Source organism: Brachionichthys hirsutus, chromosome 12 (assembly GCF_040956055.1).
Source record: "Brachionichthys hirsutus isolate HB-005 chromosome 12, CSIRO-AGI_Bhir_v1, whole genome shotgun sequence".
In the NCBI taxonomy this organism is placed as follows: Eukaryota; Metazoa; Chordata; class Actinopteri; order Lophiiformes; family Brachionichthyidae; genus Brachionichthys; species Brachionichthys hirsutus.
The window spans coordinates 1,154,132-1,167,115 of record NC_090908.1 but is presented as its reverse complement, the minus strand read 5'-3'; the positions used below and the strand labels follow the sequence as shown (position 1 = coordinate 1,167,115).

Here is a 12,984-nt window from a genome sequence, read left to right as displayed (position 1 = left end):
TTGTCATTATGCACCACGAACAACGAGATTAAAAGGAGCTTCCGGTGAATCTACTTTATATGCAGCGTATTACGTAGAGGATACGTCGTCGCGCGCTCCGAAGGCACGCGCTCACAGCCCTCATCTTCTCATAGGCCGAGGCGAGGGGGAGGATCCCGGCGCGGCGTCTCGGGGGGCGGGGCCATCTTCTCCGTTCGTCGCACTCACGGGAAGCAGGTTGTTATTAGCGCGGCTGCTGCGACGCACTCGCCATCTTAGCCGGCTAGCTGAGGAATAACCGGATACTTCTTCACCGGAGAGGCGCTTCCCTACGACCGGACACAGACACAGGATGATGGAAATGGAGGCGACGCATCCCAAACAGGTAAATGAGGACATGTTCACACAGTGACTCGTAAAAGGGGAGACGCTGGCGGCTAGCTTGTTGTCGAGTTGCTTGACAGGGAGGCGGTGACGCGTTTACCGTCAAGTTGATGCCGTTCGCTAAAGCTAATTTAGACAGCAACGCTTATAGCTATGTCATAGCATGTTATTGTAATAAAAACTCCAACATTAGAAAATGTTTTAAAATATACATCTTATCTTTTATTTAGTGGTAAGGAACGTTTGACCTCTGAACCCCTCGGAGCGAAGCCATTGCCTCGTTTATAACATCTTAGCTTACCTCATAAAACTGCATTGTAATCTCTCCTTGCGTGGCAAGCAGAACACTCTTGAGTGTTTTCTCCTAACTGCCCCCCCCCCCCCTATCAGATACAGGGAGTGGGTTCTCCAGAGGCCTGTAAAGTCCACGGTGGGCCTCTTTGCACGCTTTAACGTGATGCCTTATCTGGGGGGGGGTCCACGTGATGCCAGGGTCAGTGGGGGGGTCCACGGATGAGGGGGCTGCTGTGCGCCCGGCTCATCGGGTGGGTGTCCACTCGGATGTGATGGAAGAGGCCATAATAAACCGCTGCCCCCCTCGTATTTATCAAATCATACTCTGCACCCCGATAAACAAAGGAGCCATTAAAGTGTTGAACTGGTTGAATAGTTGTTTCCGGATCCTTGATGCTATTCTTCGTTGTTTGGGTGTGTGTTCTCTCTGAGTTTCTGGAGAGCCCGTTTCCTTGTTCCGATGCCAATCCCAGTCTTATGAGAGCCGCGCTGAGTCGCTGACGTCATACCGTCTCACTCCTTGGTGACTCACGCCTCACGATCTATTCAGTCAAATCAGATCAGGGTTTGCGACTTGTTCCGGTACTTAGATACGCTAGACAACAGGAGAAATAGCCAGTGAGACAAAGCGCTGGTGGAACCTGAAGCAGCGAGCTACTTCTATTGGATGTGAATTATTTCACGGGGCAGAATAACTTGTTTGACCACCAGACAGGTTTGGTTTCATGAGTTTGGGAAACATGGATGACCTCAACGATTGTATTGAGATCTATTTTTGGGCCCTTCCTCATTCCCAGAGGCCTTCGTGCCTGGCTGTGTGGACAGCCTTGGTAATGTGTAATCCTTCAGCAACCAGACTCTGATGCAACACTGTGGCAAGGAGGGTCAGTGGTTCCTGCTTTGCAGCCTCAGAAATGTGTCAGCCGGAGCTTTAAATATGTATTAGGGCTCGTTTGCTGTTATTATTAGTGTCTGAAGGCTTATCAAACAGAAACATATCCTTCAACTGAAAACAATCTAAGTCAGCCCCCGTTTCACCGCCTCCTCTTTGCGTCTCGTTCCGCTTGGTGGTTTATTTCCTTTCGGTTCCCTCTTGACATCCGGCCACTGCCAGCATTATGAAACCAAGCCCGTCGGTTGTGTTTGTACCCAAAGTCGGCTGCTCAGACGGTATCTGGCATTTATGCAACACGCCTGGTTTCCTTCCGTAAATGAGATCTGGTGACAGAGGAGCGTGGTTTATCTTAATACATTCTTGTTTAAAACAGCAAATAACATTCCGCCTGTGACGGGAAGTCTACAGGAAATGATCCCCACGGTTGTTAGCATGCTGTCTCTAACGCTCTTTGTTAGCAGCGTTTAACTTTAATGTGCGAATACAAAATGTATGACAGATGACAAGTGCTGTAAAATTACAACTATTTTAGATTTATCTTGACTTTGTTTAGAATAAAGCTGCACCCATTCATTGATTTAACAAATTGAGTCAGCAGCTGCCTGCTCTTTTGTTGTTTAATTACTTATTTCAAAGCAGGAATGTTAAATCTTATGTGGTTTAGTTTGCATAAATACAGATTTGCTTCTTCATCATGTAATTTGAGATAAATGGAGATTCTTTGGTGTCTGGACCGTTGCATGGACTCGGTAAAATATCGGACGACACTGGGAAATTATGAGCATTTTTATTCTCCACGTTATTCACTTAGAGATGGACTAATAAAAATAACTGACCGAACTGGAGAAGCCTCTTAGATGAGGTGAAACGTCTCCGACCAACCGTAAGCAAGTCCAGCTAAGTTTGATGTATTTACTTTGCTCTTCTTGAATGTGAAATAAACTGCAGCTTTAATATTTGAAATTAGTGCAACCCTTGAACGTCTGCGTGACACTCGGCCATTTATGCAAAAACCCAACTTGATGTGTTTGAAACCAACCAATGGACGAACACCTCGGTCGTATCACATCCTCCACGGTGTCGTCCCCGGTGTGCGGTGGCAGGAAGGAGAGCCGTGGATCTATTATTTATGGGGCTTCTCCCCTTCATGTTTGTGCCTGTGTTGTTGCCAGCGAGCAGATCAGGGACCGGGCGTGGCAGGCGCCCCGCAGAATGCTCGTCCTCACTGCAGCGCTGCTGGCTTTCTATGCAACGCTCTAAAATGAAATCTGTGTTTTCCAGGGAACGGACATGATCGACATCCTGTGGAAGCAGGACATCGATCTCGGCGCCAGGCGCGAGGTGTTCGACTCCAACCATCGTCAGAAAGAATACGAGGTGCAGAGGCAGCTGGAGCTCGAGGAAGAGAAGAGGCTGCATCTGCTCCGCCAGCAGGAGGCGGCCCTGCTGGCCCAGCTGCAGCTGGATGAGGAAACGGGAGAGTACATACCCCGCCCACCAACCAGTGCCCCGCCTCCCGAGGTTACACAGGTACAGCACAGGACCGTCGCTACCGCTCCCACTACACCGGAACGGCCTGCCGTAGCTCGGTTAGTACCTCGTTCTGCGTAGTTACAGCGAGACCAGCGGGCCCAGCGAGACCAGCGGGCCCAGCGGGCCCAGCGGGCCCAGCGGGCCCAGCGGGCCCAGCGGGCCCAGCGGGCCTCGGCTCGGGTGATGAGCTCTATGAAGCGCTCGGGCCCAGCGGGCCCAGCGGGCCTCGGCTCGGGTGATGAGCTCCATGAAGCACTCGACAGGACCTAGACTCTAAAATAGGAGCTGACAGTGAAAAAGACGGTGCCCCCGCATGAGGCTCGGTTTAAAATATGCTTTTAACCATTTTCCACAGAGCGTCTGCTTCGCAGAGGGGGGTGGCGACGCGCTGTCGCTGGACGAGTGCTTGCAGCTGCTGGCAGACACGTTTCCCGTGGAGGAGACGCAGGTACGAACACGTCTGACGTTATAATCGGTCCTTTGACGCTCGTAGTTATACGTTGTGCTTTCTCTGATAGGACACGTCCATTTGTTTGGACACAGCTGCCGTTGTGCCCATGCTGTCCCCAGACCACCCTTCTCTGCCCCCCCCCAGCCCGTTATCCTCACCAGCACAGACCATGTCCCCGGATTTGGAGCAAGCCTGGATGGAGCTTTTGTCCCTCCCTGAGTTGCAGGTATAATAGACAGATTGTCTCCCCCCCCCCCCCCCCCCCAATGGCGTTGGAACAAATACCTAAAGAATGTGACGGCTGCGGGGGCCCAGCTTTAGAGAACAGATGCATTTCTGTTTGCTGTGCAAAAGAATGGGGCTCATGAGCAAGGCAGGTGCTCCACTCTGATAGGGTTCAGAGCCTAAAAGATAGGCAGGTATAAAACACGAAAGAACAAGACATTTTTCAGAGGGTGTGTGCGCGTGCGTGTGTGTGTGTGTGTGTGTGTGTGTGCGTGTGTGTGTGTGCGTGTGTGTGTGTGTGTGTGCGTGTTCTGACGCTATACAGACACATGAACATTTGTGCATGATAGTTTTCATTAGCAGCCTTATCAGCTGCAAGCTAACGCAACTCAGATTTGCTTGAGCTGATGGGTGGAGCCGTGCACGGGGCTCTAACCCCGCCGTGCACGGGGCTCTAACCCCGCCGTGCGCTGGGCTCTAACCCCACCGTGCGCTGGGCTCTAACCCCACCGTGCGCTGGGCTCTAACCCCACCGTGCGCTGGGCTCTAACCCCACCGTGCGCTGGGCTCTAACCCCACCGTGCGCTGGGCTCTAACCCCACCGTGCACTGGGCTCTAACCCCACCGTGCACTGGGCTCTAACCCCACCGTGCACTGGGCTCTAACCCCACCGTGCACTGGGCTCTAACCCCACCGTGCGCTGGGCTGTAACCCCACCCTGCACTGGGCTGTAACCCCGCCGTGCGCTGGGCTCTAACCCCACCGTGCGCTGGGCTCTAACCCCACCGTGCGCTGGGCTGTAACCCCACCGTGCGCTGGGCTGTAACCCCACCGTGCGCTGGGCTCTAACCCCACCGTGCGCTGGGCTGTAACCCCACCGTGCGCTGGGCTCTAACCCCACCGTGCACTGGGCTCTAACCCCACCGGGCAGCGTCCCATCGAGCTCTAGCTGCTGTTTCCTGCCGTGGAAGGCAGTCTTGTTTCATTAAAGCTGCTTTCCAAAGATGAAGCTATCAGCGGACTCGATGATCAATACTGATGGTTTGTGAGTTGGATCGCTGCGGTTAGCTTGGCTTTGTATCCTCTGCTGCTACTCGCTGCGTTCGGACCGGTGTCGCTTCAGAGAAGAGCCTGGAACAGACGCCGGTGGCCTTTAACGTAACGGTTCTTTATCCTTTCCCTCTAGCACTGCTTGAACACACAACTGGAGGACACGCTGGCGACCACAGCTTACCCTCTGGCTAAAAGCCCCGACTTAAAGGATCAAAGCTATCCCTTCTTCCCCATGACCGATTTAACAGAGGGAGAGACAAACATCGTAAACGCCCGTCCAGCCGAGTTCACGCATACGTTTGCCGGCTCGGATCCCAACGTGGCACCGACCGACCGGACGGTGGGGAAGACTCCTCAGTTCTACGACGGCTTCGCTGCAGAAAGTTTCTGTGACGTTTTCTATCCAGACGCCATCTTGGAGGAAAGCAAGGGTCGCCATGAAAGCGAGATGATGCCCGAGACTCCGAACAAGCTCCCCTTCTCGTCCCTGGATCTCTACAGCCTTTCTCCCAGAGACGCTTCTGACAGAGGCAAAAATAACTCCGATTCAGGGATCTCGTTACACTCGAGCCCAAATGTTAGCTCCCCTGGGAAGTCCCTTTACGGAGACGGGTCCTTCATTTACAGCGACTCAGACACGGAGGAGATGGACCACAACCCCGGAAGTTCAGAATCCGATTACTCGGAGATGTTCGCAATAAACTTCCAACTGGATGACCTTCAAGCTGTTTCTTCTGCATCGGAGCAGCCCCAACTGAAGCTGGAGATGAAACCCAGACCACACAAGACGGACCCGGCCGAGGAGAGCGGTCACAAGAACACTCCCCTCACCAGAGACAAGCAGAGGAGACGCTCCGAGGTGCGTCTCTCCAGAGACGAGCAGAGGGCGAAGGCCCTCAAAATCCCTTTCACTGTGAACACGATCATCAATCAGCCCGTGGACGACTTCAACGAGCTGATGTCGAAGCACCGACTGAACGACGCCCAGCTGGCCCTGGTCCGGGACATCCGCCGCCGAGGCAAGAACAAGGTCGCTGCCCAGAACTGTCGCAAACGCAAGATGGAGAACATAGTGGGTCTGGAGGGCGAGCTGGACTCCCTCCAGGAGGAGAAGGCCCGTCTCCGCTGTGAGAGGAACCAGAACATGGTCAGCCTGAAGGAAATGAAGCGGGAGCTCAACAGCTTGTACCTGGAGGTGTTTGGCATGCTGAGAGACGAGAAGGGGAATTCTTACTCCCCGTCCGACTACTCCCTGCAGCAGTCGACCAACGGCAGCATCTTCCTCGTTCCTCGCGTTACCAAGACTAGCAAGAGCAGAGAGAACTCGCCTCCCGCTTAATATGCATTATTACTACGCAATAACTTCATAGTCGCTCAGCTTTAAAGCGTTTGCAGCTCCGCAGAACGTCTGTATGTTTGGCTCATGTCCAATGAATGTAATATTTTGTACCAATAGTCGCAGCCTATTTAAACTTTGTAAATATAAACATAACCTGTGATTACTATGTATATACTGTAAATAGTGTGCTTGAGGTTGTTTCAATCATTATGTACTCGTTTTATGTCCCTTTGATTGAGGTTTTATAAAATCCGACCCCTGTGCTTTTCATTAAACTATAATATTACCGTCTTTGCCTCTTATGTTCTGAAAACTTACCGAGCTCGACTCTCGGACGGATATAGGAAGTCAGTTCACCACTAAAGGACTCAACGCAGCAGGAGAGGAAGCTTTCCCTTAAAGACTTTTACAAGCTGCTTGATAACTTGGATTAAGACAGCAGAGCAGCTTCAATCTTAATACATTGCAATTCCTGTAAGAAAACAAAACAGTGTTCATTGTCACACAACAAAGTGCAATTGTCGGCCTCCGATCGAGTATCAGGACAACTTCACAATGTCGCCAAATTCCCACTGAACCAGTTTGTGCCCGAGCTGCGCGTCCACGCCCAAAGATCACCTTTGACCACCGAGCCCTTCTCTGCTCACGGAGAACTTCAGAGGGAACATCGCCAAACTAGACGGGCGAGTTCAGCGTCAAGGACCCGTAAAGCATCTGAATCAGACTCTGGAACCTTTAAATACTGCCGTTCAAAGTAAAAACTAATATTTGGGTTTAGATGTTGCTTCTAAAGTTTTTTCCAGAATAATAAAATCACTCAAGTAATGAAAAAGATTTTTATTTAAGAGGATAAATCACAGTTATGCATACAAATAAGTCAGTGTGGTTGATTAGCAGTGATGAGCTTCGGCCTCACGGCTTTATACTTTGTTCAGGGGTGAGTTGCCATGGAAACGCTATCCTTTAGCTGCTAAACATCAGCAGACATTTTTACACTGAGCAGGTCTGACCTTTATGGAAACCAAAGTTCATATTTAACAGAAAAAGACAAAACACAGGATGAATTTGTCGGATGAAGCCTCTCTCTCACACACACACACACACACACGCATGAATTTAATGTGCTCCAGTACACGGCTGCAGGAAAGCGGCGGCGGCGCTGTCACGGCGACCAGCAGTCGTGGCTGCTTTCAGTTCGTGGTGTGGCTACTAAATACTCGCCTAATATTTCTGCTGCATTTCCAGTAGTTGATGTTTGAGTATTCTAATGTAGCAAATTACGCCACGAAGGGTGAAGAAAATAAAAAGTTGAGACCCGTTTGCTCTTGAGCTTCACTCCCATTTTTCTGCATTGACAATTTGATCAGAGCGATCCGATACTTGAGGTCCGTTCATTGTCAGATTCGTGCAGCTGGTTTTTGTGCATCATACGACCTCAGACTGAAGACGTTCGGCGGATCAGATTCATTCGTTCACGCGTCGGTCGGTTTTAGTACCCGGCGTACTTCGGTAAGTGAAATTTGACACACCTGCTCTTCCAGTCTACCTTGTGATGTCGATACTGCAGATTGTTTCTTTAAACAGTCTTTGTATGATGCCATGCGGGTTTTTACTAACAATTGGGAAAGTGGTTGTCATTATTGGACTATAACAGCATGATAATCTTCCAGAACCACAACTTAAAAAGAGCAAAAACAACCTATTTACATCGAGTAAATGATGGTTCTTATCCTTATAGGAACAAACAGTAGAGATTAGTCAAAAAATGATTGGCCTGATGGCTAATTTAGTTCATTAGCTGAGAAAGAAATGTAATTATAGTTTATAACTGACACCAAAGAGCTTTCATGAAACAGTCTAAGACTGCAACTAGCAAAACGAGCTTGACGGGGGTTCCAAGAGGGGAAATTACTACATCTTTGTTTACACCCCGACCAGAGGGTAATCATTGGTTAACCCACTGGTTGAAGACATCCCCGTCTCCTAGGAGACAACACTGATAGCTATCAGAATGATGCGTGGGACGGTAAGTGTGATACTGGCTGAGTAGTGCGAGAATGGACACCCTGCCATGTCCCTGAAGATCCCTCTTGCATCCGACACAATGGCCGTGTGCGCTGTTAGACTGCAATACGAGCACCCTGGGATAATATTTTGAAAGAGTCTTACCCATCGAGAACCTTCCATGTTATCAGGTCTCTACAGATTTTCAGCAAGAAGAGAATTCCTCTTTCCACATCTGCAAATCAAGCAAAGTGGTTACTCTTACCTGCTCCACGTCTGCGTTTGTGAAATACTCACTCCCTTCTCTTGTTCATGTCTGAAATCTAGAATGTGTGGGTAAAACTGCAGTATCTCTGACTTAACGGAGTCTCCAATGTGTCCAGGAACTAGACTTTCTTCGCTAGCACCAGCTGCTGGAGGCTTTAGCTAGCCTTGAACGAGACAGATGCTCACTACCAGCTTCCTCCGTGGGCGTTGTGCTCGATGCTGCCTCCTCCCTTCCCTCTCAAAATGCTGACTGGTCCACTGTGCTGGCGCTGAAGTCGTCCTGTCTGACAGTCAATCTTCCACACTAGTGATGCTGAGGGCCCAAACGCAGGTGCTTGTGGCCGTTATAATCCTACTCCTAGGACTATCCAAACCTCCCTGGTCTTCGGCCTGGTCCGAGTGAACAGTCCACACAAACAACCTGTGCTAGTGTCACCACAGGCTTAGTGGCCAAACTTGAATCAGAATGAGCAGCAAACAGATGAATTAGTTTCTCCTTTCATCTTTTTCTGAGCCAATAATGCACTGAACTTCGTTTTACTTCACTACACAATTTTATTCAATTTTCTTTTCTTTTTTTTCCAACTAATCAAAATATCAACACGACAATCCTAATTTCTGGGAAAAAAGAAAAATAAGGGATTCCCTTAATTCTAGTCCACACACTTTATAATTGTTGACACTGGTTCCAAGGATTTAATCACTGTACAAAAATCAAAATACACTTGGGGAGTAATCATCAAAAAGGAAAGAGCAAGCCTCACTAGTCTGAGGGCCTGATGGAACTATGCTAATTGACAAGATCGTGTTAAAAGACAAAGCATTACTACTTTATCAGCCGAAAACTGACCAACATAAAAAAGTGAATTAATTTTAAGAACTGACTTCAGAGAATGAAACAATTTACTCTTTATCCTTCATATTATGGGCACATTACAACAACTCAGACGTACATAAGGGAAAAAAAAACTGGTTGGTAGGGGGACATCTATCACGATGAGGAAAAGACTTTTCTGCACGCATGTCTTGCGTATACAGTCCTTCTTCCATAAACTTCTCAGAGTAATGTCTGACTTGTGTTCCTCTAATGCTTTCAGATGACTGCCTCAAAGTAACCTGCAGCTTTCCTGACAATTCCTTTGCTCACCTCCTCGCCTCTCCTAAGAACTGAAGCCTGTTGAATGGATACAGGATAGAACAAATAGTTATTCTGCACTTTCATGGGCTCACTCTGTACTGTGCTACGAGTGTGGTGTAAAACCGGATGCAACTTACCGAAACCGGAGATAATTAATATCGCCGTGAGCCATAGCTTCCTCCTCCACCACCGCTGCTGCCCCCGCCTCCAGAGTTGTAGCCACCTGCAATTACGGATTGGTAACAATAAAATATGAAGCACCCTCTATACGAAAACAGTCCCTCAGTTCCCCGGGTAACACTCACCGCTATACGGTCCACCTGAACTTCGGCCACCAAAGTTGTTGCCCTTCACGGGCCCGTAGCCGGACTGGTGTCCACCATAATTCCCAAAGTCGTAATTCCCCCCCCCTCCATATGCTGTAGGTGGAAGAATGATAGAATGATTTAAAGTCGAGTCTTGACTTCAGGTGTGTGCAGTTAAACCTTTCTATTGATCGCAGCTACATTTAACAAAGTCAACACAGTTCCTACCTCCATTATTGCTTCCATAGCCTCCATCACAGTTGCCACCGAATCGCCCACCCTGGTTGCCATACCCTTGACCACCACCTCCATATCCTCCCTGACCGCCACCATAACCGGGTCCTCCCCCATAATTGCCTCCTGGACCTACAAGAGGAACACAGAGCTGATTTATGACCGCAGCGCTATCGTAGCAGACATGAGACAGAGGCGCTAGCAGAGCAAGTCCAAAGTACATTTGCATCATCTCACCGTTGTCAAAGTCGTCGTTATAACCGCCTCGTCCTCCACCATAACCATCTAAAAATAAAAAATGACACAATAATAAGCGTGTTGCCAGATCGTTTCCAGTAAAGCCCCGCCAGCGGCGCCGGTGCCTCCACCATGTGGTCTCAACCGGCATGAAGAGCTGCTAACGCCCCTGATGAAGGATATTAGAAACTTGTTTACATTAAAACCAGAATTGCCTGATTGGTCCTCAACGAACCAGTTAAGTCTCAATTCACAAAGATTCAATATTTGTAGTGAAGTCTCTGGAAAAAAACCCCTAATGAGTAAGAAATATCAAAATAGAAGTCAAATATATTGATGGTTTAGATCTATAAAATCTCCACAGGTTCACGATTGAGAATCTAGCCACAAGTTCCCACTGTCACCGAGTCACACATTGCCGGTCGTTCTCGTGGACGTTTGTGCAGACTAGAACTTCCCGAGGTATTTACACTCACAGGCATGTGACAGAGCGGACATGTGACAAATTACAACATTGCTGCTGTTACAGACAGAGGCGTGCCCGACTGGCACGCAAACCCTCCTCACCTCGGCCACCAAAGTTGCCACCACCTCCATAACTCCCACCTCCTCTCCCCATGTAGTTCCCGGATCCTCCGCTCCTGCCTGATTGGACGACGCGGGTCATTTTCCTTATAGCAGCTAAGCAGACCAACCTCATCTCCGTTTTAATCATGCGCTTACCTCTGTTACTTGACATAACATTCATTTCCTGCTTTGAGAGCGCTTTCCTGACCTCACAATTGTGGAAGTTGATTGTGTGATATTTCTGGACTGTTAGAGAAACAGAGAAAAAAACAAGACACTCATTCTACTGGATTGCGTTTACCGACAGTCCGGTAAAGTCTCAAAGTACACGAAAGGCTCAACTACACACCGACAATTTTATCTACGGTGTCATGGTCGTCAAATGTCACAAAGCAGAACCCTCTTTTCTTTCCGGTGCCGCGGTCCTCCATGATGTCAACGCTGTCTATCTTTCCATACGGCTCAAAATATTCACGGATGTGGTACTCCTCTGTGTCCTCCTTGATGCCGCCGACAAATATCTTCTTCACCGTCAGATGTGCTCCTGGTTTATTGGAGTCCTGAAACATAACGAGTAGCAATCAGCAAAATGCCAACGAGCACCGCTGTCCCTCTGGTTAGGGGTCAGGGGTCGGCCTTTACCTCTCTGGACACGGCCCTCTTGGGTTCAACGACTCGTTGATCAACTTTATGAGGCCTTGCTTTCATAGCTTCATCGACTTCATCGACAGAAGAGTAAGTCACAAAGCCAAAGCCTCTTGACCGTTTGGTGTTGGGGTCCCTCATCACCTTGAAATGAGAACAGTACATTTCACATTACTAAACCTGTTTTTCCCACATTTGAAGAACAGTTTCAGGCCGTCTCGCCACTAAGCATGAAGACCATACGTACAACACAGTCCGTGAGACTCCCCCATTGTTCAAAATGGACCCGCAAACTATCCTCCGTGGTTTCAAAGCTCAGACCTCCAATAAACAGCTTTCTGAGCTGCTCGGGTTCTTTAGCTTCACGATCCTGTAAAAGAACAACAAGAGATTGATCATTTGCATGTATTTATATCTGAAACCAGGCTTTAACATGCTACAATAAATTCCACGAGAGCCCAGACTCCATCGCTATGAATTCAATCAAAACTATAAATAAAGCTGCCCGTTTGCGGCCTTATCGGCGCTCACTAGTTGTAGAGCACAATGATGCTAACATGAAAACCGACAGTGGTCGACTGTAGCTTGTAGGCCGAAACGCGTCACCGGTTACGAGTCAGCGTTCGATAACAACGGAAATAATATTGTGTGCACTTTGGCTTTCAGATAAACGCGACGCAAATAAAATATACTTTAGCTAAAATATATTTAACTGCGGCAGAAGATCCACCCCGCTTTCATGATACGGGCTTCAGAAGGCTACGTTAGCCTGCTAGCGTAGGCGGCTAGCTCAAATGCTCCGTCACAATGCCGCGCCCGTCGTTGCCAGTAGCAACAATTTGTCGGCTGGTATTTCAAGGAAAAGAGACAAACAAAGAGACAAACAAGAAGCCGAGTCGTTTAGCGTTGAAGCGAAAACCCAACCCAGCAGCTTAATTTTAACCAACGTTAGCTTAGCTTAGTTAGCGGAAGCCTCGGAGGCCACGAAGGGACCCGAGCAACATTTATGCCGCAACAATTCACACTTTACAGCGCAATAAAGCTGCTTGTTACACCCGCGCGTCGAAACGTAACCATGGTTACATCGCGTTCACAGCAATAAGCATGTTTAGGCTTTAACACTTTGCGGGTACCCTTACCTCCATTTTGAGATGGCCACAGTAGCGGATTTGCGTGGATCACGTGACATCACGTGGCCTCCGCCATCCTGGACGTCGGCCGTCAAGGGTCGTCATTATAAACAGGAAATATCAACGTCTGATAACAAAGGTCTACTTTGAACTATAGAAAGTACTTTTCCCCCAAATTGCTGTGTTAAAATCTGGAATGAGTTACCAGTGAAAACGTTATACTCTGAAAATAGTTCTATTTCAAGAAATCGCCTGGTATTTAATAATTTGAAGGGTCGGATAAACGGGTCTCTGTTCCGTTATT

General features: G+C 48.7%; 2 protein-coding genes across 3 annotated transcripts; one reads left to right on the top strand and one right to left on the bottom strand.

Annotated features, from left to right (window-relative positions):
- nfe2l2a (nfe2 like bZIP transcription factor 2a) lies at positions 1-6,438 on the top strand. The gene is made up of 5 exons (XM_068746102.1): positions 1-364; positions 2,834-3,082; positions 3,441-3,533; positions 3,604-3,762; positions 4,948-6,438. The coding sequence occupies exons 1-5, from the start codon at positions 332-334 to the stop codon at positions 6,151-6,153; spliced, it is 1,740 nt and encodes a 579-aa protein (XP_068602203.1). The 5' UTR covers positions 1-331; the 3' UTR covers positions 6,154-6,438.
- A 551-nt stretch (positions 6,439-6,989) lies between these two features.
- hnrnpa3 (heterogeneous nuclear ribonucleoprotein A3) lies at positions 6,990-12,746 on the bottom strand. Of its 2 annotated transcripts, none has more exons than XM_068745922.1 (11): positions 12,690-12,746; positions 11,798-11,920; positions 11,548-11,694; positions 11,255-11,465; positions 11,062-11,151; positions 10,906-10,983; positions 10,339-10,386; positions 10,096-10,233; positions 9,868-9,981; positions 9,700-9,785; positions 6,990-8,392 (listed from the first exon to the last, which is right to left on the bottom strand). In XM_068745922.1, the coding sequence occupies exons 1-10, from the start codon at positions 12,693-12,695 to the stop codon at positions 9,715-9,717; spliced, it is 1,026 nt and encodes a 341-aa protein (XP_068602023.1). In that variant the 5' UTR covers positions 12,696-12,746; the 3' UTR covers positions 6,990-8,392; positions 9,700-9,714. The 2 variants fall into 2 exon arrangements, with proteins under 2 accessions (XP_068602023.1, XP_068602022.1); XM_068745921.1 differs by lacking the exon at positions 6,990-8,392 and adding an exon at positions 8,956-9,598.
- Between the last annotated feature and the right edge of the window lie 238 nt (positions 12,747-12,984).